This window comes from Jaculus jaculus, chromosome 10, assembly GCF_020740685.1.
Source record: "Jaculus jaculus isolate mJacJac1 chromosome 10, mJacJac1.mat.Y.cur, whole genome shotgun sequence".
In the NCBI taxonomy this organism is placed as follows: domain Eukaryota; kingdom Metazoa; phylum Chordata; class Mammalia; order Rodentia; family Dipodidae; genus Jaculus; species Jaculus jaculus.
Genome location: NC_059111.1, coordinates 116,764,116 through 116,784,802, shown reverse-complemented (window position 1 = coordinate 116,784,802; position 20,687 = coordinate 116,764,116). Strand labels below are relative to the sequence as shown.

At 56.4% G+C, this 20,687-nt stretch overlaps 1 protein-coding gene across 5 annotated transcripts in view; it reads left to right on the top strand.

Moving 5' to 3' along the window:
• Positions 1 to 20,687, top strand: part of Agap3 (ArfGAP with GTPase domain, ankyrin repeat and PH domain 3) — a 69,843-nt gene extending 49,156 nt beyond the window's left edge. For 2 of the 5 annotated variants that reach the window (XM_045160250.1, XM_045160255.1), the window contains 10 exons: positions 52 to 144; positions 5,454 to 5,558; positions 10,916 to 11,084; positions 14,730 to 14,897; positions 16,185 to 16,322; positions 18,151 to 18,305; positions 18,409 to 18,499; positions 18,651 to 18,873; positions 19,591 to 19,846; positions 19,983 to 20,687. In XM_045160250.1, the coding sequence (XP_045016185.1) occupies positions 52 to 144; positions 5,454 to 5,558; positions 10,916 to 11,084; positions 14,730 to 14,897; positions 16,185 to 16,322; positions 18,151 to 18,305; positions 18,409 to 18,499; positions 18,651 to 18,873; positions 19,591 to 19,846; positions 19,983 to 20,189 (1,605 nt within the window). In that variant the 3' untranslated portion in view covers positions 20,190 to 20,687. The remainder of the gene's footprint in view (positions 1 to 51; positions 145 to 5,453; positions 5,559 to 10,915; positions 11,085 to 14,729; positions 14,898 to 16,184; positions 16,323 to 18,150; positions 18,306 to 18,408; positions 18,500 to 18,650; positions 18,874 to 19,590; positions 19,847 to 19,982) is intronic. The other 3 variants (XM_045160252.1, XM_045160256.1, XM_045160251.1) reach the window with 2 other exon arrangements.

The following is a 20,687-nucleotide window of genomic DNA, read 5'->3' as shown; positions in this document are numbered from 1 at the left end:
TCTCCCCCAAGGGTCCTGGGTCTCTAACATGCCTCTTCTTTTCTCTTCCAGTCTCGAAAGGGTACTGACCTGGACCGTGAGAAGAAGGCTTCTGAGGGCAAGGTGGACAGTATTGGGAGCGGCCGGGCCATCCCCATTAAGCAGGTCAGCATTTGCTTTCACCTGTGAGCCGCAGACATACGGTAGTGTGCTGCTTCTTGGAGCTTCTACGATGTGGAGATGATGTTTGGGGCAGTGACACTTTCCCAGGCCCAGTGCTTACCACAGGGCCAGAGGCCCCAGGTCCAAAGCTGCATCTTTCCCAGGTTCACATCTCTTCCTATCCCTCATCATTACCACTGGAGGGCAGCAGAGAGCCACCTGCTGCCCTCATTCGGTGGTTCCCAGACCTACCGGTCCTGGAATGCAGCCTGGAGAAGGCGGCCTTGGGCCCTGGCCTAAGGAAGGGCTCACAAGAGAAGCCTGGGAGGCTGCATGTGGTGGCACATGACTGTAATTGCAGCACTGGGAGGGGGTAGTGGGAGGCAGGGGCATGGGAAGTTTGGTTCAAGCCTGTTGGGCTACACAGGGAGTTCCCGGTCAGTCTCAACTCCAGTGTGACCCTGTCTCAAAATAAACAAATAAATTAACAAAAGTAACTCAAGGAGCCTTCTTGGGAGGAGGGTACTGAGAGATGGTTCCATCTGAGGTTTATTGGTGCAGTTTTACCACTATGAACCTCTGTTCTTTTAATTTTTGCTTATTTATTTGAGAGTGACAGAGAAAAAGAGGTAGAGAGAGAGAGACAGTGGGGGCACCAGGGCCTCCAGCCACTGCAAATGAACTACAGGTGTATGCGCCGCCTTGAGCCAGGGTCTGTAGGCTTCACAGGCAAGCACTTAACTGCTATGCCATCTCTCCAGTCCTGAACCCCATTATTACAAAATAAAAATAAAATAAACCTAGTAGGTCTGCCCCCTTCCAATCTCTCCCTACCTCCTTTCTTACTTCCTGGGAGCACTGGGCTTCCCAGCCCTGTTCACCTGGACTTCTTTGGGGCCCCTGTGTAGGAAAAGACATGGACAGATGGAGGTGCCTTTGCTCAGAGGTGATGTATAGAGTAGGAGCTCTGCCCAGCATTGGTGGGTGATGATGGAGAGGAAGAATGGGGGAGGCATTTTTGGAACAGATGGGAGCCTCAGGGTCTAAGGTGCTGGGGAGGAAGGGGTATCTGCCAGACGCAATTTGGTGCAGCTTCAGTTCCGGTCTTCCCAGTATCTACAGAGGCCACGTTGCCAGGCTTTGACTCCAGAGGAGGCTAGTGTGACCACAGCACCAGAGCTGGGTTTAGCCGGGGCCTGCGGTCAGGTTTGGCCCTCCTCAGGCTGGGGTTTGTGGGCTTTTGTCAGGGACAGGCCAGTTCCTGATTTATATGAGAGTCGTGATGTTCTGTGGAAGTCAATTTACAGATATCCTAGGGCATATGAGGGCATAGGCAGGAGCCACAGGTTGGTCCTTTCCACTTCCTCCCTCCCTTTACACACTCATGGCATTTTTGTGTGGCAGGGACCATTCCAGTTGGGTAACCTGCAAAGGCCAAGTGAGAACACAGATGGCAGGAGTTGAGGGTACTTCCCGCCTCCTGTCCCCCTGTGTGTGCATGCTCATGTGCACAGAATCTGTGGCACACGAGCCTGTTGATGGTGTGATCCTCCTGCAAATTCCAGGTGGATGCTGGTCACCTTGCTAGGCTGAAGAGGGAAGGTGCTTTCTGGGTACCTGTGTGCACATGCCTAAGCCTTTCAGGGAGTGAGCCAGAGCCTCACACTGCCTTAGTAACCACCCGCCTTCCTGTCTGGGTGTTGAGGTTGAGGACTGGCTTTTTGTTCCCAGAGTCCTCCACATGCAGGGACTGGATGGTGAGGGGAGCCCTGGGAACTGCATCCTGGAGTCAGGCGGTCACTTAGGTGTCACAGACCCAGAGACTTAAGGTCTCTCCCACTGGCAGGGCAGCGCAGCGAGGGACTGGCTGCGCCTAGGCCTGCTGGAGCTCAGGATGTGGCATCTTCTCCTTAGTATGGCCACCTGGAGTGGTGGAGGCGGCTCCTGCCCATTCGGAAGGAAGGACCCGCCCTCCCCCCTCCAGCCCCACCCCGACGCTTTCATGACCCCTCCCATCTCCCCGCCCCCCGTCCCGTAGGCCCTTTTGGGTTCCCTCCCCTCCCCCCAGCTCCTGCTGGGAGTGGAGATTGCATTTCTGTTGCCATTTGCATTCCCAATCAATCCGGACTCCGCAATTAAGTTGGCTGGCAGAGCTGGGAGGGAGGCGGTGGCGGGAACGGGTCCTCTGGGGGCTGTCGCCACCGCACCGCTCCCATTCCGCCCCAGATTGCTTCCTGCTCTGCGGCGCGCAGCCGGCCTGCTGGGAGGGGAGCGGGAACCCCCCCCCCCCCCCCGGGCTGCCGGGTGGGGGCGGCAGGCGGGACGCCGGAGCCCCAGTGCCCTTGGCAGTGGGCCTGCAGGTGAGGGCGTGGGCTGGGGTCTCCCGCAGCCCTCCTGCCCTGCTTCCCAGCCCTGGGCGCTCTGCCCACGTCCTCCACTAACGACCCCTCATTAAGCCAGGGGAGTGGAGCATCCTGGGCCGCAAAGGCTTCGCTCCTGAGCTGCCTCCGCATCAGCCAGTGTCCAGGCGATGAACCTGGCTATGTCCATGTGGGCATGGTCCTGTGAGGTCTTAAGGCCACTCTGAGGCAGCCCAAGGTCTGTTAGAGTTTTTGGATGTTCCAGGCCAGCTCGTTGTACAGAGGTAGCTGAGGTTGACTCTTCTTTCCCAGCACCTGGGAAGCTGGACCTGGAGCGTGACCAGGTTGTAGTTCAAGTGTGAAGGGACCTGGATTTAGAGGCGGGGTCCAGGGCACAGAACCCTGTGGTGAGGAGCTGCGAGACAGCAGGGTTCGCCACCTGGGACATGTCCACATATCCTCTCACCTGGGCATTCTGCCCTCATGATGCCATCTTTGCTGGATGGGGAAGGTCCCCTACCCCCCATCTCCTTGGGGTTTCGTTGCTATGGGTCAAGGGAAGAGGAGCCCCTTCCTTGACTGTACACCCCACTTCTGGCCTATAGCAGGAACTCCACAGCAGAGGCAGGTCACCCAAGCACCAGATGATTGTCAGGGTTCTTTCCATAGGATGGGGCCTGATTGCTTTTTTTTTTTTTTTTTTTGGAATGTTCCAGATGCTCTGTTTTGAGCATAGGCTCTCCACCAGGAGCAGACTTAAGTCCTGAGGTACCATGTGTGTCACTGTATCTCCTGCAGTGACATTTGTCTCCTGGGGGTGACAGGAGGAGGAGGGTAGAGGAAGGAAGGAGAGGTGTGGCAAGGATGGGAAAGGTTGCCTAGTGGGAGCCTGGAACTAAGCTGTTGGCCTGGGGTAGAGTGCCTTTGTCAGCTCCACCTCGCCCCCTAGTGGGCGGGGGTGGGATCAGTTGGAGATCCTTAATAGTTTTTCATTTATACCAGGCTGGCCCGACTTTAATTTGCTGTTTTGTGGCTACAGCGTCAGGAGAACTGGGACTACAGGCACATGCCATCATGCCCATTCCTCTTCCTGCCTTTCTGGAGTTGAGGGATTAGAGAATCTGCCACCTGTTTGTCCTTGTGACGCTTGTGTTCCCAGCTCTCTGTCACTGGGAGTGAGCGGAGGGTGAGGGCCTTGTGTGTGGGTTACAGGAGGCATGGGTTCCTCCCTCAGGGAGTGAGACTGTGGCTGGGCATCCTGCCTTCACTCCATAACGCACAGCACAGCCCTGGGGACCTTCCCCTGGTTCTGACAGAGACTATGTACTGAGCGTCGTGGTGTCCCGAGTGCTGAGAGTTTATCTGAACAAAATGCACCCAGATCCTCGTGCTTACACCCTCTGACCTGCACATCTGTGCTCCTAGCTACTCAGGAAGCTCTTAAGTTCACTGTCTGCCTAGACCGCTTAGGCAAGATTGTGTCTTAAAATGTAAAAGGGGGACTGGAGAGATGGCTTACCAATTAAGGCACTTGCCTGCAAAGCTTTAGGACCCAGGTTTGATGCCCCAGTACCTACGTAGCCAGATGCACACAGTGGTATATGACTGGAGTTTGTTTGCTGTGGCTTGAGGTCCTGGTGTGCCCATTCTCTTTCCACCCCCCAATAAATAAATAATTAATTAAAAAAGATAGCCAGGCATGTTGGCACACACCTTTAATCCCAGCGCTCGGGAGGCAGAGGATTGCTGTGAGTTCAAGGCCAACCTGAGACTACATAGTGAATCCCAGGTCAGCTTGGGCTAGTGTGAAACCCTACCCAGCCCTATCCAACCACCACCAACAACAACAAAAAAAGTCAACAGCGATAACAAAAAGTAAGAGGTGGGGCTGAGATGATGGCTTGCCACACAGGTGTGAGGACCTGAGTTTGAATTCCTGACACATACGTAAAATGTTGGATATGATGAGGTTTGCCTTTCATCCCAGCACTAGGTAGGTGGAGGTGGAAGGATCTCTAGGTATTGCTAGCTACCTAGTCTAGCCAAAGGTGAATTCCCATCCAAAAAAATAAACAAGTAAAAATAAGGTAGACAGCTGAGCGTGGTGACACACTCCTTTTAATCCCGGCACTTGGCAGGCTGAGGTTGGAGGGTCACCATGAGTTCGAGGCCACCCTGAAACTACATAGTGAATTCCAGGTCATCCTGGGCTAGAGTGAGACTCTACCGTGAAAAACCAAAAATAAATAAGTAAATAAATAAAAAAGGTGGAATATGATTCAAGAAGGACACTCAACATTGAATTCTGGCCTCCACACACAGGAGCATGCACAGCCAGTCACACACAGGATTGCCTGCACTACACACGCACACCCCAAAATAAAAAGTAAGAGGTCAGCTGGGGGTATAGTTGCATAGTAGGATGCTTGCCTGCCCCACTCCTTGTATAAACAGTTTACATAGAGAATTTGGTGGATCTAATGGAAGGCTGGGGCTTCTCACTGTCTAGTCTGGGGGTCTGGGCCATTCTTAGGATAGTTAGGTTTTTTTCCCTGTCCTGTGCTGAAGCTGCTGCTGGGCCTGGCAGGCCAGAAACCTCTGCAGCTGTTCCACCATTCTCCTATGGAACTTCCTGGGTGGGAGGGAAGATTCTTGCTCCCAACAGCAGCCCAGACTGCTTCCTGGTAAGGAAGGCAAGGGAGAACGACGCTGGAGGGGCACATGTCTGCCTGTTCGCTCCAAGTGCAGCTGGAGGTCCTTCAGCCTCTGCTCAGACCCAGTGGCTCTGGAGGTCATCTGCAGGAGGGTGGCACTTCCCGTTCCCAGTCACACTTCCTGTGTCCTCTGCCTTGACCCTTGGGCTGTATCCTGGTTGCTGGTTTGGATCCCGCATCCTCAGGGCCAGTGACCCGTGGGCTGGCTGCTGGTCTCTGACGGCACCTCTGTTCCTAGGGGATCCTGCTGAAGCGGAGCGGCAAGTCCCTCAACAAGGAGTGGAAGAGGAAGTATGTGACACTATGTGACAACGGGCTCCTCACCTACCACCCCAGCCTGCACGTGAGTCCAGGAGCAAGAGCTGAGGGCACGGGCAGGGGTGGAGAGAGGGCAGAGCAAAGGGCCTCTGCTGATACCAAATGGGGGCTTCCCGTGAGGAAACCTCCATTTTGGTGTCCTGGGAAAGACACAAGATCCAGTCCCTGTCTCCACAGCAGGCATGTCGAGTGGGTGCCGTTGGATGCCCTACCTCACCCTTGCCAGCCAGGTTCCGTGTCCCTTGTTGCAGTGGCTAGAGTTCTTTTGTAGCCTGCTGCCAAGCAGGTCTCCATCACGGTGCCATGACAGGAGGGAGCACTGGGCTCCTGGGCCAGGGTTGGTGGCCAAACCGCACTGTTGAGAATGGCCTGGGACCTGAGAGGAGAAGAGAGTTCTGGAGGGCACATGGACTGTGCCCCAGCACTGGGGCCGTGAGTGTTGCACTGACTGGAATGTGGCCCCTGTGGCAGCTTCCCCCACCTTCCTTCCTTCCTCTCCCCTCACTGCGTGGCTCCAGCTCACAGCTGTCACCAGAATCCATCTCTGTCACCACCCCACTGTGGGGCTAATGAGTTCTCCTGTGAAGCCCCTCGAGCACAGCACGTAGGCCAGACCCACCCCCTGCCCAGAGGCCCTGGGCCTGCCTCAGAGGGTCCCTAAACCATCTTTAAATCTGCACCGTGATGTCAGGGAGGCCTGTCCTGTCCTGAGAGGCACCACCGTTTGCATTTTCTGGCCTTTCACTGGTTCTGAGAGTCCTTGCCTAAACAGCCCTGTGAAGAAAGAGGCCTGGACACAGTGCAGCTCAGGAGAGCGCCTCCACTCTGGCCAGCCTGCAGCCTGCACCCTTCTCATTTTTCCTTCCTGCTGATTCCTCGGAGTTCTGTCCTTTCCGCTTAGTTTGGGGAGCATTAATAGGCCTTACTCACAGGCCAGCTCTTGTGCCAGGATGCCCGGTAGCAATGGCACCTGGGAGACAGAGAAGAAAGCAATCACATGTATCTAGAGTGGCGCTTCCCTCCTTGCCCTGACCCCCTCTCCTTGTGCTCACATAGACCCGATCCCTCTCCAGAGCTCTTAATGGACAGTGACAGGCAGTAGGCCCACCAGGATGGCACTGACTGCACAGACAAAAGTGTCCATCTTGACCATGGAGCCTTGCACCTAAGAGGACCAAGGGACTGGGTGCTGGACAGACAATAGATTCCCATTATTTCCTCCTGCCAGGTCACACAGACCAGAGAGCCAAGTAGGATGCTGAGGCCCAACAGCAACCCCAGCATCTGCTAACTCCCACGGGTCACGTTTCAGCCTGTCTATCAGGCAGGTTAGCCCATGCTGTTTGTGTGTCCATCTGGACTGAGAGCTTGGGACCTCAGCTGGCCGACTGGTGACACCTGTTCTCTCTCCTGTGTGGGATGGTCTGTCTGAGCCTCTCCACACTTGCATCCTTGCTGGTGTGACTCAGCCTGTACCAAAGAATGGAGGAGAGCCAGGGTGGGGAGGAGGGTGTCGGGAGCTTGAGGCTGGGGAGGCAGTGGTGCCTGTCAGGGAGGGTCTCGTGTTGGGACTGTTATCACCACAGCCACGGCCCAGGAGCAGCAGCTCAGCGAGTCTGTGACTAGCTGGAGGGAGCCAGCAGCTGTGCCAAGTCTTGGGCCCTGTCAGCCTTACCAAGGGTCCCTGGCACTTGCCAAAAGCCTCTGCCTTTGGACTGGCTAAAGAGCCAGGTCAGCTGTTTTTTTGGGGGGGATGGGGTGGACTGCAGCAGGCCAGGTTGAGTGTCCAAGCCCCTCTCCCAGTCCTCCCCTCACACTCATTGCACTGTGTGGCTCAGGGACCTATGACAGGACCTGTCCCCATGTCCTTGCACAGGGATGAGCTTTAAGAAGTAGTAGTTTTCTGGCCCTTAGCCTAGGTCCTAGCCACCCCAGGTCCTCTTGGGCTGCCTGTCAATTAGCATCAGCCAATCACTGGCCGCTATGGGCCCCGTGGCTAAGAAGTATGTCCCTCCACATGGGATGCATGTCAGGAGGCTGCAGCAGAGCAGGCTGCCCACCTACCCCGTAGATGCTTATCTTCTCATTAAGGGGTCACAGGTTCTGTCCCCGACTCACTGTGCCTCAGCATAAGCGAAGGCAGAGGTGTGGGGGTACCTTGAGGCTGTGCCACTGAACCCAGTTCACTCTCCATGCTGGGCCCTTCCTCTCATCTGGCTTGCCAGCCCTCACCTGCTCCTGCGGTGACCTCCTCCGTCCCCTGTCTGCCACCTTCCTTCACCCTCAGCAGTGCCGCAGAGACTGAGCAGCCTCCTCACCTCTGTGCAGCCATTCCCCCCGAGGCCCAGGATTCTAAACCCTGACTTCTCAGGCATTTGGCTAAAGTCAAGTGAGAGGGAGGGCCTCCGGTCACTGCCGAGACTCCCATAGGACCTGAGCCTGGCTGGCTCTTGTCTCATGTCTCACCTAAGAGCCAGAGACACAGTGCCCAGGCCTCCCCTAGTGACAGGCTGCTGGGCTGACTCCTGGAACATGAGTTGGTGGGCAAGCCTCAAGCTTCGCGCCTGAGTCTCAGCCTGGCCCAAGAGAGCCCGACACAGCCTCCCCCATTTTGCAGCCAGCGGAGCCATTCACACAATCACCTTCTGTTAATTCTATCTGCAACATCAATTAAATTGTTTGTAGAAACTAATTGAATGTGGCTTAATCACACATCTTAATAGCTTTCCACGCTCTGAACTCGTTGTTAATTCCAGTAATAAAACGAGATGAGAACGCTGGCTGGGTAATTAGCGAGGAGGCTGGGGAAGAAATTGCTGTTTGATGGTGGGTAATAAAGGCAGCCGTGGTGACCGCTCTCCTGAGCAGCCGCTGCCACCACCGCCACCATACTCCTCGTTCTGCTGACGGAGGGAAACGTTGTTCTCTGTGGCTGTGGTCCCTACGGCTGCTACTCTGGGCTCTTCACCATGATGTCCTCTAGGCCCAGCTCAGCTCTGGGCCCACACTGCCAAAGGTGTTGGTCTGCCCAGCCCTTGGCAGCTGGTACTACCTAAGGCTATAGTTGGGCAGTCCCTGCCCTGTAGTCAGCTTCTGGCTCCTTGGTCCTGACGGGCCTCCCTCTGTGCAGCTCTTGCTGTTGGCAGAGGGTCAGTTTTTGCTGCCATGTCTCAGACTGGGCATCCCAGGGCTCAAGTCGGGCCTAACGACTGTCGTAGCTGTTGTGGCCTCCTTGTGAAGTGGAGCAGCCCGAGCCCCTCCTCCAGGACAGGGACCACAGCTGGGCCTTTGGCCCAGGCAGCTGTTGTGTTGTCTGGGGCAGCCAGTCCAAGATGCGACCACCTGCAAGGACCAGAGATCAGTATGTGTAGGAACAAGCAGGCTGTTTGGGATGAAGGCAGAGAGAAGAGGTTGAGAGGATGTGAAGTCACGTACTGAAAGCAATACGAGAGGGCCAGCAGTGGCACCTGCAGTAGAGATGGATCCGATAGGAGTGAAACACGGGGCCTGGGGGCTCCTTTGCACATGTCACCACCTCTGGGTCCTGAGCTGCTGGTGATATTGGTCTTCCTGGCACGTGGTGCCTGGTGTAGTCAGATGTTCATGAGGCCCAACTTCCCAGGTGAGGCCCAGAGTCGGGGAGAGAGTCCTTGTTGGTGCAAGACAGTGTAGCCCCTGGGTTATCAGGGTCTTCTGGGGTGGATGGCTGCTCTTCTTGATGTCTTTGTTTGTTTTTGTTTTTCGAGATAGAGTCTCACTGTAGCCCAGGCTGACCTGGAATTAACTATGTATTCTCAGGATGGCCTGGAACTTGAAGGCAATCCTCGTAGCTCAGCCTCCCAAGTGCTGGGATTCAAGGCGTGTGCCACTGTGTCTGTCCTCCTTGACGTATTACTAGGTTCCTTGGGCCTGAGAGCCTGACCAAAACCTCAGAGGAAGTGCCCGAGGCCAGGCCCAGTCCCAGACTTGGCGTGGTAGGAACACAGATGGAGGCCGTGGCTGGCTCACACCTTCCAGAGCAGCTCCCGCTCTCGGGTTGGTTGGCCCGAATGCTCCTGAAGGCTGTCTGCCTGGAAGGGTGTCGCAGCCACCTCGGGAGACAAGATGGTTTTCAGTTTGGCCCGGCCTCCTGGGGCTAGGCCTGGGCGGGGACAGGGTAGGAAGGCCTTAAAGGGCTTCTATGAGAGGAGCTGATTTCATGCTTGTCAGTGTAACTCCAGCCATTCCTCTTGGGAAGGGGCATAGACCCAAGCAAGGAACTGCTGCCCCGTATGGAAGACGAGAGCTCGCAGTGACTGGGGTGCCTGATGGCAATGCAGAAGTGGAGCCAGTGGCATCGAGGGCGAGGTTAGAAGGAGCAGGCAAGCCAGGCTCCAGCTTGAACTAGAGGCTGCAGGGACAGAGGGCACTGTGGCCCTGGAACCCTGACTTCAAGGCAGGCCAAGGTCTCTGGCTGAGGGCAGCCTGGAGAAAGTCCATGTGTCCATGTGGCTCGGCTGCCTCCTGTGCTCTTTGGCTGTCACGGTCCAGTCCACCACCACAGTAGGCACCAAGCCCGCACTTGTGTGGCCCGGCTGTAATCGCTGCACTTGGGAGGTGGAGGTGGTGAGGCTGGAGGGGTTTGAAGTGAGCCTGGCCTACGCTGGTGGGATGTGGTCACAAAAGTCCTAACAGAACACAGAAGGACAAAAAAATGCCTCAGTTCAGCAGGTTGGGAAGATACTGTACGATAACATACGACATATATGAGACACACTTGCAGTGGCACCCAGCCCTGGACTGGCAGGTAGTCTGATGGTGACAGGTCCCGCAGAAAGGGAATTCACGGGGTGTGCAAAGCCATGGACCTGCCGGCACATTTCCAGTAAAATACACACATACAGACACACACATACATGCATACATACATACACACACATACATATACACACACACATCACATTAAGGTCTGGGATTCCTAGTGCCCAGATGGGGTCCACAGCTTGTGACATGGACAGCTTGGGAACCCAGGGCTGCTCAGTCTTCACATGAGTTTGTGATTTTCCCTCCGCCACGTGGACACCGTGTCCCTAAATGCCGTCTCTGTGTGATACCTGGCCTCTTTCTTGTTGCTCACTAAGTGGTCTTCCCAGAGGGTCCCAGGTCGCAGGAACCGGCTCCAAAGCCTTTGCGCACCCCTGATCGTGGCTCCCTCCAGGCTGAGTTCCCCTTGCGCACTGTGGAGACCTAGGCAGGATCCAGACTTGGAGGCTTGTGTGGGCTTCAGCGTGGTGAATGCACAGAAAGTGGTGTAGGCCTCGGTGGTAGGAGGGGCAACGCTGGAGACAGTGCCGCCTGGAGAACCCGTCCTAATGTGTCTGTCTGTCCTCTGCATGCCTGTAGGATTACATGCAGAACATCCACGGCAAGGAGATCGACCTGCTGCGGACAACCGTGAAGGTGCCAGGGAAACGCCTGCCACGAGCCACACCTGCCACTGCCCCAGGCACCAGCCCTCGTGCCAATGGGCTGGCCATGGAGCGGAGTAACACTCAGCTGGGTGGGGGCACAGGTGAGGCGGCTGCTGTGGCATGGGCCGTAGGGAGTTCTGGAAGCGTGGGGAGCGTCTGCTGATGGGCTGTAGAGCGAGGCACACTTTCTAGCCTAGCTGCTGCTTAGCCTGGGCATCGGGGCTGCTGATCTCCTCGCAGCTGGGACCACATTTCAGAACCCTCTCTGCGAGGTGCAGGCCTGCTGGTGGTGCTAGTCAAGGAGCCTTGGCTGTCGGGTGGGGCTTGGGAGCCTCGGAGGTAGAGAGCGGGGCAGGGCCACCTTTCCCCAACCAGAGTGGAGGAAGGCCAGTGGCTCAGCTTGGGGAGCAGGGATGCCAGCTGTCTGAAACCATCCCAGCACCTATCTCAGGGTAGGCGGGGGGTTTTTTGTTGTTTGTTTCTTTTCCTTTCTTGTTTTTTGAGGTAGGGTTTCACCCTAGCTCAGGCTGACCTGGAATTCACTATGCAGTCTCAGGGTGGCCTCAAACTCAGGGCGATCCTCCTGCCTCTGTCTCCCGAGTGCTGGGACTAAAAGTGTGCTCTGCCATGCCGGGCTAGATGTGTAGTTTTTACCCAGCAATCAGGGTAAGGATGAGCAGGAGGTAGGAAAGGTGTCTTGGATCCATCCATGGAGGATGGAGTGTTAGGGGCCATGAAATGGCCACTGAGGCAGGATAGATCTTCTGTGGTTGCACTCTTACCTCTTGTGACAGCGCAGGTTCAAATGAAAAACCCTCTGTCCCCGGTACTCTTTGCCTAGTGCCATCTTATTCTGCCTCCTCTGAGCCTCCTGCCAGGGTCTTGCCCTTCCTGAGGCCATCCTCATCCTCCCCACTCTCACTCTTCCCCTACACCTGCTAGGCTCCTAGACTTTCCTCCCCAGGCCTCAGTGTCCCCTAATTGTTGGGTCCCACTTCCCCTGGGCCTAGAAGCTGTCTTTAGGACACCATCCTATCTCTGTGTCCTGCCCCAGAGGCCTACTCTGAGCAGCATAGGTTTTGCTCTGGGACATGCCACCTTGCCTAGGAGGCATGTGAGGAGGTAATTGTCTTCTGCGTGTCATGTGACACAAAGGTGTCAGGGACATTCAGTGGACAAGGGCCTGGTGGATATTGTGTAACCTGGACTTGGCAGGATGGACTCAGGACAACAAAGAGTTGTCCATTCACTGGGTGTGGTGTGGCACTTAGGAAACAGAGGTGGGAAGATTGCTATGAGTTCAAGGCCAGTCTGGGCTACAGTGAAGACCCTACCTTGGGGGGAAAAAAATAGAACTGCCCACTGGAAATGCTGATGGGGACTTGGATTGAGAAAATGCAGGATGGAAGGAAGGTGAATAAGAAGCCAGCCACCAAGTCTGGTCATATGTGGTCGGTTTACTCCTGCATGGCCATCACTGGGTAGGCTGGAGGCCTGGAGATAGGCCGAGGAGGGCCCTGGCCTCGACATTGGAACTGTGCCAGTGCAGTGGATGTCTCTGTGTCAGGCCCCACGGCCACAGCAGAACCAGGAAACGGAGATTGTTGTCCCCGTTTTCACGAGGAAACAAAGACGCAGGGAGGGAAATTAATTCGTAAAACCTCACACGCAGTAAGAGGAGATACCTGGGATTTGCTCTGCTGCTTCCTTTAAACAACCTGAATCGGAACAGGGAACCCAGAAAGTGTGCAGAGGGAGAGCGCTAGTGGACAGCAGGAAGGAAGTAGGCCAAGGAAAAGACCTGCACTCATGAGGGGGTGTGCCAAGAACCTGCTGGGGGTTGTGGGCAAAATGGTGGCTTGTGTGCCCCCTCAGTGCTGATCCACTGGAGGTTTTCCCCAGAGCTCTGTGCAGAGAGTCAGAGAACCCACCTGTGGTTCAAGGTCAGTCCTATGGGCTTTCTTACCAGGGCTGGAGGGGCGAGGAAGGTCTCCAAAGAGCTCTTCCTTGAAGGCAGGTAGCAAGGGGAAAGCTAAGCTGGCTAAGCGGGGTAGAAAGACAGTGTGGGCTTCCTGGGCCCGGGAAGCCTTTACCTGGAGAGCCACAGTGGCCTGCTGAGGGAGCCCCGGCAGCTCAGACTCTCGTAATTATAGCACCCACGCACAGGAACACATGGACGGTGCTTCACAAGCCCGTGTTCTCACTGCTGCACGCTGACACCGACCCTCATGCACACTCACACATGTCTCTCGCTCACCGGGCGATGTTAACATCTCATTATCTTTGTTACTGTAATTACATTATCCGCTGCTTTATGCAGAATTATCCTCGGAGGACTAATTGATGGCTCCATGTTTAATTCATTAATCATTAGCATCAAATTCGACAATTACAGTGCACACTGATTGTGGGATTGCAGGCGTAATGAGGGGAGAATTAACAAAGAAAAGGGAAAGCACTTTCCCTCCCTCAGGGTTTTGGGTTGGGGGCTTGGGGAGGAAGTTGGGCCTGTGATGTCTTTGGTTGTGGGGCTTGGGCTGAGGGGGATCTGATTCAGAACCTGAGAAGGATTGGAACTGAGAAGGCCCAGGGAGAAGCAAGGGCTTGCCAGGAGAGACCTGGCACCTGAGGAGGGCAGCTAGGCAGGTTTCAGAGGCAGCAGCGGTATGTCACTTGAGGGTGGGAGACAGACTTGTGTCTTGAGGCCCACATGTGTTATAATAAGCACTTATTGTGTGTTCAGCCATTTGGTATCAGGAAAAACACAAGAGAAACATAAAACTTTCCTTTGCCTTTAAGCATCGCTCTCGCTAGAGCATTGTGGCATTTGACCTCACCTCCCTTCCAGCTGCCTCAGCTCTGTGCTTCTGTAGGCTTTCAGAAGTCCTGTGTATTCTTGTGGGGCCGCGGGGCCTCACATCTACCCATTTCCTTTGCTTGCCCGTGCCCTGCCTGCTTCCTCTTCCTTGGGCTAGCTCCCGGCCCATCCACCTCTAGCTGAGCACCACGCCGCCTGCGTGCCTCCTCAGGTGGTCGGGAACCACTTAGATTTGCGCCACCTGTTCTATGTCCCCTGTGCTCTTGTGGGAAGCCAAGAAGGGGAAGGAAGCTTAGATGTTCGGTGTCCCCCTCAGGCCCTGTAAGTGTCACAGGCTCTGGGCCCGCGGCTGTTGTCAGCTCTCTGCAGAAGGCTTCCGGCCTCGGGTGGAGCAGGACAGGCGCTCAGCCCAGCGTCTGCTCACCCGGCCTGGACTCCTCCAGCCTTCGCTTTCCCTGATGGGAAAGGAAAGATTAATTTTCCCCAGCCCAACAGGATAATTACTAATACTAATTAGACATAATTACTTGAATTTGATACACTTATTTCTCGTCAAAATGGCAGCAAAGCTGAGGCAAAGCAAATGACATATGTGGACCAGAATGTACGGTGCAGAGGCCTCAGTGGGGGCTGGGGGGCCAGGTGCCAGGAGCATCCCTGGAAGAGACTATCTAGGTGTGCCCTCTGACCCCACCTCTCCCAGCTCCTCAGTCACAGTGAAGGGACAGAGCTGCGCATGACACTTTGCATTTAGGGAGAAAGGAGATTCACTTCCGGCTTCACAGTAAAGCCGGCCATGGCCCAGGGAACCACAGATCCACCAGCCCATTGTCCTGCTGGAGTCACCCAGCTGTACCCGGTGCAGACAGTATCTCCGTGTAGCACCCAAGGAGCAGTCCCTCCCAGCCTGATGCTTCCCCCTACCCAGGAGCCCCCAACTCGGCCAGCAGCACGTCCCTGCACTCTGAGCACCCACTCAGCAGCTCAGCCTGGGCGGGCCCATGCCCCGAGGGGCCGCACCTGCGCTCCAGCTCCGTGTCCAGTGCTGACCAATGGAATGAGGCACCTGCCCTGCCTTCCAGTACACAGCACCCTGGTGAGTGGTAGCTGAGCTGCTCCTCGTGGAGGCTGCCAAGGGCTAGCGTGCAATCTAGGGGTGGGACCCTGCTGAGCTCTCCAGGGCTTTTCTCGGACACTGCACCCAGTGATAGGCACTCCCTTCTCTGGTAGCCTCGTGTGACTTCCGGCTACTTGCCCGTAGCCTGCCCTGGAGGTCCATCGGCTTCAGCTCCTCTTCCCCTGTCCCCAGGCAGCGCTGGTGGCACTCCTGGGCCCCCATCAGCCCCCTATGCAGCAGCTCATCAGCCTCTCGGCAGGGAGACGGGGAAGCGCTGAAGGAAGGTCGGAGGCTGAATGCGCAGAGCCATGTTCTGAAGACCCGCATTGGCCTGCCACCATGGAGGGGGGGTCCCTGCAGAGTTGTCCTGAGAGGTCCTTTGCCCACCTGTGCTGGCTCCCTGGACGAGCCCACCCTGTCTGTCCCAAGAGGCTAGACACTGCCTCTCCCATTTGCCCCACCGGCTCGCTTTCCCGGCCCATCTCTCTCCTCATCTTCCTCTTGTCCTTTTCCCCATTTTGGCCTTCTGGCCACAGACCCTCTCAGCCCTGATTTCCTATCGTCCCAGCCTCCCATTCTGTGATCCTCCCAATGACCTCCCTGCCCTTTCAGTCTAAGCTTAGCTGCTCTGCTCAGTCAACACCTGAGGCCCTATCCAAAAGCAGCTCCGTCCTATGTGTATGTAGGGGGGGGGGGGCATGGAGTCAGGGGCTCCTCCCTTGGGTCACCATCCCATGGCCTATCTGGTCTTGGTGAGGCCTCTGTCGAGTCTGGAAGGAGTGAGGCAGGGAGGGAGGGAGGGAGCATGTCTGCCTCTAATGAAGTTTGACATTTAGTGGTGAGCGCCGGGCGGGGTGTGGGAGCCAGAGCTTGATTAGCGCGCTCTAATTGACAGTAATTAGGCAGCTCCCTGATTGTTTCTAATTCTGCTATTAATTGTGAGGAGCGGGGAGTGTGATTGAGGATAAATTTGGTGCGGAGCTGCTCCCCGAGTGTTCCCTGGGCCACCTTCCACCCCTCCAGGCTGCTGAAGCACTTGCCTCCTCTCAGCCTTTATCTGGCTCCGCCCAAGGCCTAAATTCCCAGCTCCTCCTTCCGTTCTCCTCCTCCTCTGGGGCCAGGGCATGTGGGCACCAGGGAGCCTGGGCAAGCTCTGGCCCAGGGAGGGCTCACTTCACAATCAGCTACAGTTGTCAGGACTGGCCCTCCCCACACCCTGTGCCCACCTCCCCTCGTCCCACACTTCTCCACCTCTCCCCTTACCAGCCAGTGGCCCAGCTGAGGTGCTCAGTTCCAGCCCCAAGCTGGAGCCTCCCCCATCTCCCCACTCCAACCGGAAGAAGCATCGTCGGAAAAAGAGCACCGGGACCCCCCGACCAGATGGCCCCAACAGTGCTGCTGAAGGTTAGGGGGACCTAGAGGGAAAGCGGGGACAAGAGGCGGGCAGTGGGACCTGGCATAGTACCCAAAGAGGTATCACACTTTTCTTTATCAAACGGAACACTTTCTACAGATGAGCCCTCAATAGGGAGCTCTAGCCCTCCTTTGGTAACCTATACCTGGCACCTGCTTCCCCCTCACTGGATCCCCTTCTGTTGAAGTGAGAGTTTGTTCTGACATTCTGAAAGAAAAGCAGAGAGAGCAGTCCACTGCAGTAGCTCTTCCAGGATTGGCTGGGCAGGACCCATTTTTGGTGTTTTTTATTATTTATTTGAGAGATAAAGAGTGTACCAGGGCCTTCTGCCACTGCAATTGAACTCCAGACGCATGCACCACTTTGTGCATCTGGCTTTACGTGGGTGTGTGGGTACTGGGGAATTGACCCTGGGCCTTCATGCTTTGCAAGCCAGCGCCTTAAACCACGGAACTGTCTTCCCAGCCCTTTCTGTGTCTTGTGTTACCCTGAGTGCTGAGGACTTGTGCTTCACGTGTGCGTAGCGTTGTTCAGTTCTCTCCCTGGTCTCCTGGGAATGGAGGAGTTCCAGCTCCAGTTCTGACAGTCTCTTGTTAATACATTGCTGCCCACCCCCCATACTCTCCACATGTCTACTCAACCATCTCAGGAATTGGAGCTAACTTATGTAGACTTGCAATTTCTCTCTTCCGTTCTAACTGTGGCAGGGATGGGTGCGGGTGAGGTGGACAGAGATTGCCTTTTACAGTGAACCTGTGACCCAGTGAGGCAGAGCCATTGTGGCACAAGGTGTCCACTGTGGTCTGGGGACCCGAGGCCCACAAGTGATGGAGGAGCTCATGGAGTACTGAGGCTGAGGGTGAAACAAGGGGGAAGTGCCTTGGAAGAGAAGAGGGGGTGCTAGTTTATAGATGGGTAATTCTTTTAAGGGTCTCCCATGCAAGAAGGCTCTCTGGTGGCTTACGGCATCACTGGGGTGGGAGATTGCTGGGGTAAAGGGGCAGTGAGGGACTTAGGGCAGGGGCAGCCCTGGCAGAATGGGTGGCTAGCTCTAAGGCTGCCATGCTGTCCTTCGTCACACTCACAAGTTACACTGCCTGCTGGCGGTTGTTCATGGGGCAGTGGTCACGGGAATAGACCTGTGTGACTGTCTTCCAGAGGCCTGGGGGAACAGAGCTTTGCCACTGTGTTTAGGGGTCACAATTCCAGCCCTGGTACTTGTCGCTACAGATGTCCTCCAGTCCCTATTGGCTCACATCCTCGGGTTGTGGAGAAAACATCTCTCCCCCACCCACTTGCCCTTCCTGCCTGTTTATGCCAGGGCAGTGGGGGAGGGGCCCAACTCCCAGGAGCCCCACATTGACGCCGTCAGGAATATTGGGTTTAATGAGCTGCAAAATGAGGCGGCTGCAGCTGACATGTACGGATGGTGCCCACACTCGCCTCCCCCTCCGAGTGTGTGCCTTCTAGCACCCGTCGCATGTCTCTCTAGACACTCAGCCACTCAGCCCTTCTTCCTTAGGGACGCCCCCTTGCTGGCGTCCAGGCAGTGCTTGCGCAGTAGGGACCTTGTACTCACCGTTTCCCGCAGACTCCACAGGTGGTCAGACATGGAGGCCAGGCCTCAAGCCTGCCTCGCACGGTCACTGCTTCCCTCCTCGCAACTTGTCCTAGACAGTGTGGGCTGGGGCTGGAGTGGGCACATTTGAGGAAGACGGGTATCAGTGGAGCCGGCTCTGGATGGACTTGTGACAACAGTGTGCCCTTGGGTTTGTATGCTGCCAAAAAGCCCTGATGGTGTTCATGCCCTCTCCCCAGAGGCAGAAGAGTCCTTTGAGTTTGTGGTGGTGTCCCTCACTGGGCAGACATGGCACTTTGAAGCTTCAACAGCAGAAGAGCGGGAGCTGTGGGTGCAGAGTGTGCAGGCCCAGATTCTCGCCAGCCTGCAGGGCTGCCGCAGTGCCAAGGACAAGGTAGGTATGGGGTAGCTGAGCCCACCTGGGACATTTGGCTGGGGAGAGCCCAGGAGGGGCCTTGTGACTGACCAGCTACCTGTGTCTCTCCTGCCTCATGCAGACGCGGCTGGGGAACCAGAACACGGCTGTGGCTGTGCAGGCTGTCCGCACGGCCCGGGGAAACAGCTTCTGTATTGACTGTGAAGCCCCCAGTAAGTGCAAGGCCAGGGGGGCGGTCTAGGAGCCAGGCACCCAGGGAAAGCTCTGCGAGTGTTCAGGGATGGCGGGGAGCGGGCGGGCTAGAGGCTTCTCCTGGGCGCGCTCTCTGTACCACTTGCTGCATCTCTTCCTCTACTCGTCTAGATCCAGACTGGGCCAGCCTGAACTTGGGTGCCCTGATGTGCATCGAGTGCTCAGGGATCCACCGACATCTGGGGGCTCACCTCTCCCGGGTCCGTTCCCTGGACCTTGATGACTGGCCCCCTGAGCTGCTGGCTGTCATGACTGCAATGGGCAATGCTCTGGCCAACAGTGTCTGGGAGGGAGCCCTGGACGGCTACGCAAAGCCGGGACCTGAGGCCTGCAGGTGAGCCGAACCACCCTCCTCTTCCCTGCTGGTCAGGAAGAGGGAGACAAACCGGGGTTCTCAATGTGGTTAGGATAGACAGAGTGGTGTCCTGTAGCTATAACAGTATTAGAAGGGTTAAAACTAGCAGTTGCTCTGTTTGGCAGTTGGCCCCTGGGGGTGTTCCTCCCCTACTGGTGACTGTCACTCAGGCACCTCACAACAACGGGCCCTTTGCTGAGCCGTTATCAGCAGGTCAGGGGCCAGCCAGAGGCGCATGCGCAGGGTGCCTATCACTATGTGGCTCCAGTGCCCCAGCCTGCACAGTGAGATGTGGAGAATGGGTGGGAGATAGGGTGGCCACGGTCCCTGTGAAGGTCCCCACGTGCTTTGTTCTGGCGCTGCCAATCGCTAGAGAGCATTCAGACAGCCAGATAAGCTGCCACTCAGCCATGCTTAGAATCTTCCTGCCCTCTTGGCCTCGCTGGCCCCAGGGATTCCCTTCAGTGTGTCCTTTCCTTTTACTTACGCCACCCCCTTTGCATGAACCACTGCCACTTTGAATGCCCAGGTCCCTCGGGCCACTCTCTGAGTATGACCTCTGCTCTCGGGCTCATCCTTGCTCTGGGTCTCAGTGCCAGCCTGAGCGTCTGCTTCCTTCCCGATCCCTGACATTCCCCTGCTGCATGGGTGCAAGTGCCTCCCTCGGCCCAGGCCCTGATGGACCTATGTTTGCAGAGAGGAGAAGGAGCGCTGGATCCGGGCCAAGTACGAGCAGAAGCTCTTCTTGGCCCCGCTGCCGAGCTCGGACGTGCCGCTGGGCCAGCAACTGCTTCGGGCTGTGGTGGAGGATGACCTGCGGCTGCTAGTGACGCTGCTGGCCCACGGGTCCAAGGAGGAGGTGAACGAGACCTATGGGGATGGCGATGGGAGGACAGCCCTGCACCTGTCCAGTGCCATGGCCAACGTGGTCTTCACACAGCTGCTCATCTGGGTGAGTCTGGGTGCCCTTGGCCTGCCATGATCTCCCCCTTGGTCTCCCAGTATGCAAAAGCTTCCGCTCCTCCCCAGAAGTTTGGGGCCTTTCCTCCCACATCCCCCCAACTGTGGACTTGTGCTTTCTCTTGTAGTATGGTGTGGACGTGAGGAGCCGTGATGCCAGGGGCCTAACCCCACTGGCCTATGCTCGCCGTGCTGGCAGCCAGGAGTGTGCAGACATCTTGATCCAGCACGGCTGCCCTGGGGAGGGCTGTGGCTTAGCCCCCACCCCCAACAGAGAGCCTGCCAACGGCACCAACCCCTCTTCTGAGCTGCACCGCAGCCCCAGCCTCCTATGAGACCCAGGAAGAGGGCAGAGGGACCAGAAGGACTGCGTTGTCTGGGGCCCTCCTCCATGCACATCCTGGGGGAAACGGACACCAAGGCTGAGATGCAGGGATGCACGCGGCAAGCAAGAGGAGAGGAGCCAGAGTGAGGGAGGAGAGTCAAAGTGGAGGAAAGGTCTGGAACTCAAGCTGCAGCAGAACGGGAGTTACATGTTTTGCCCTCTGCCCTATGGTGCCATTGAGAAGGGACAGGACCCTTTGGAGGTGCCTGTGAGGAGAGGGGGGCAGGACCTCTCCCTCCTCCAGACCCCCGCCTCCTCTTGCCAGCTCTCATAGCCTTCATCTTGCAATGGGAAAGGACAGGACACAGGATGGGGGTGCTGGATGAAAGCGACAAGGGGGTGATCTGTGAGTCCCATGTAAAATTTGTACATTGGAATATTTATGTTTGTGTACATATTTGGTGTGCGTGTATGATGAGCCAATAAACCAGACTGTGCGTGTCCTCGT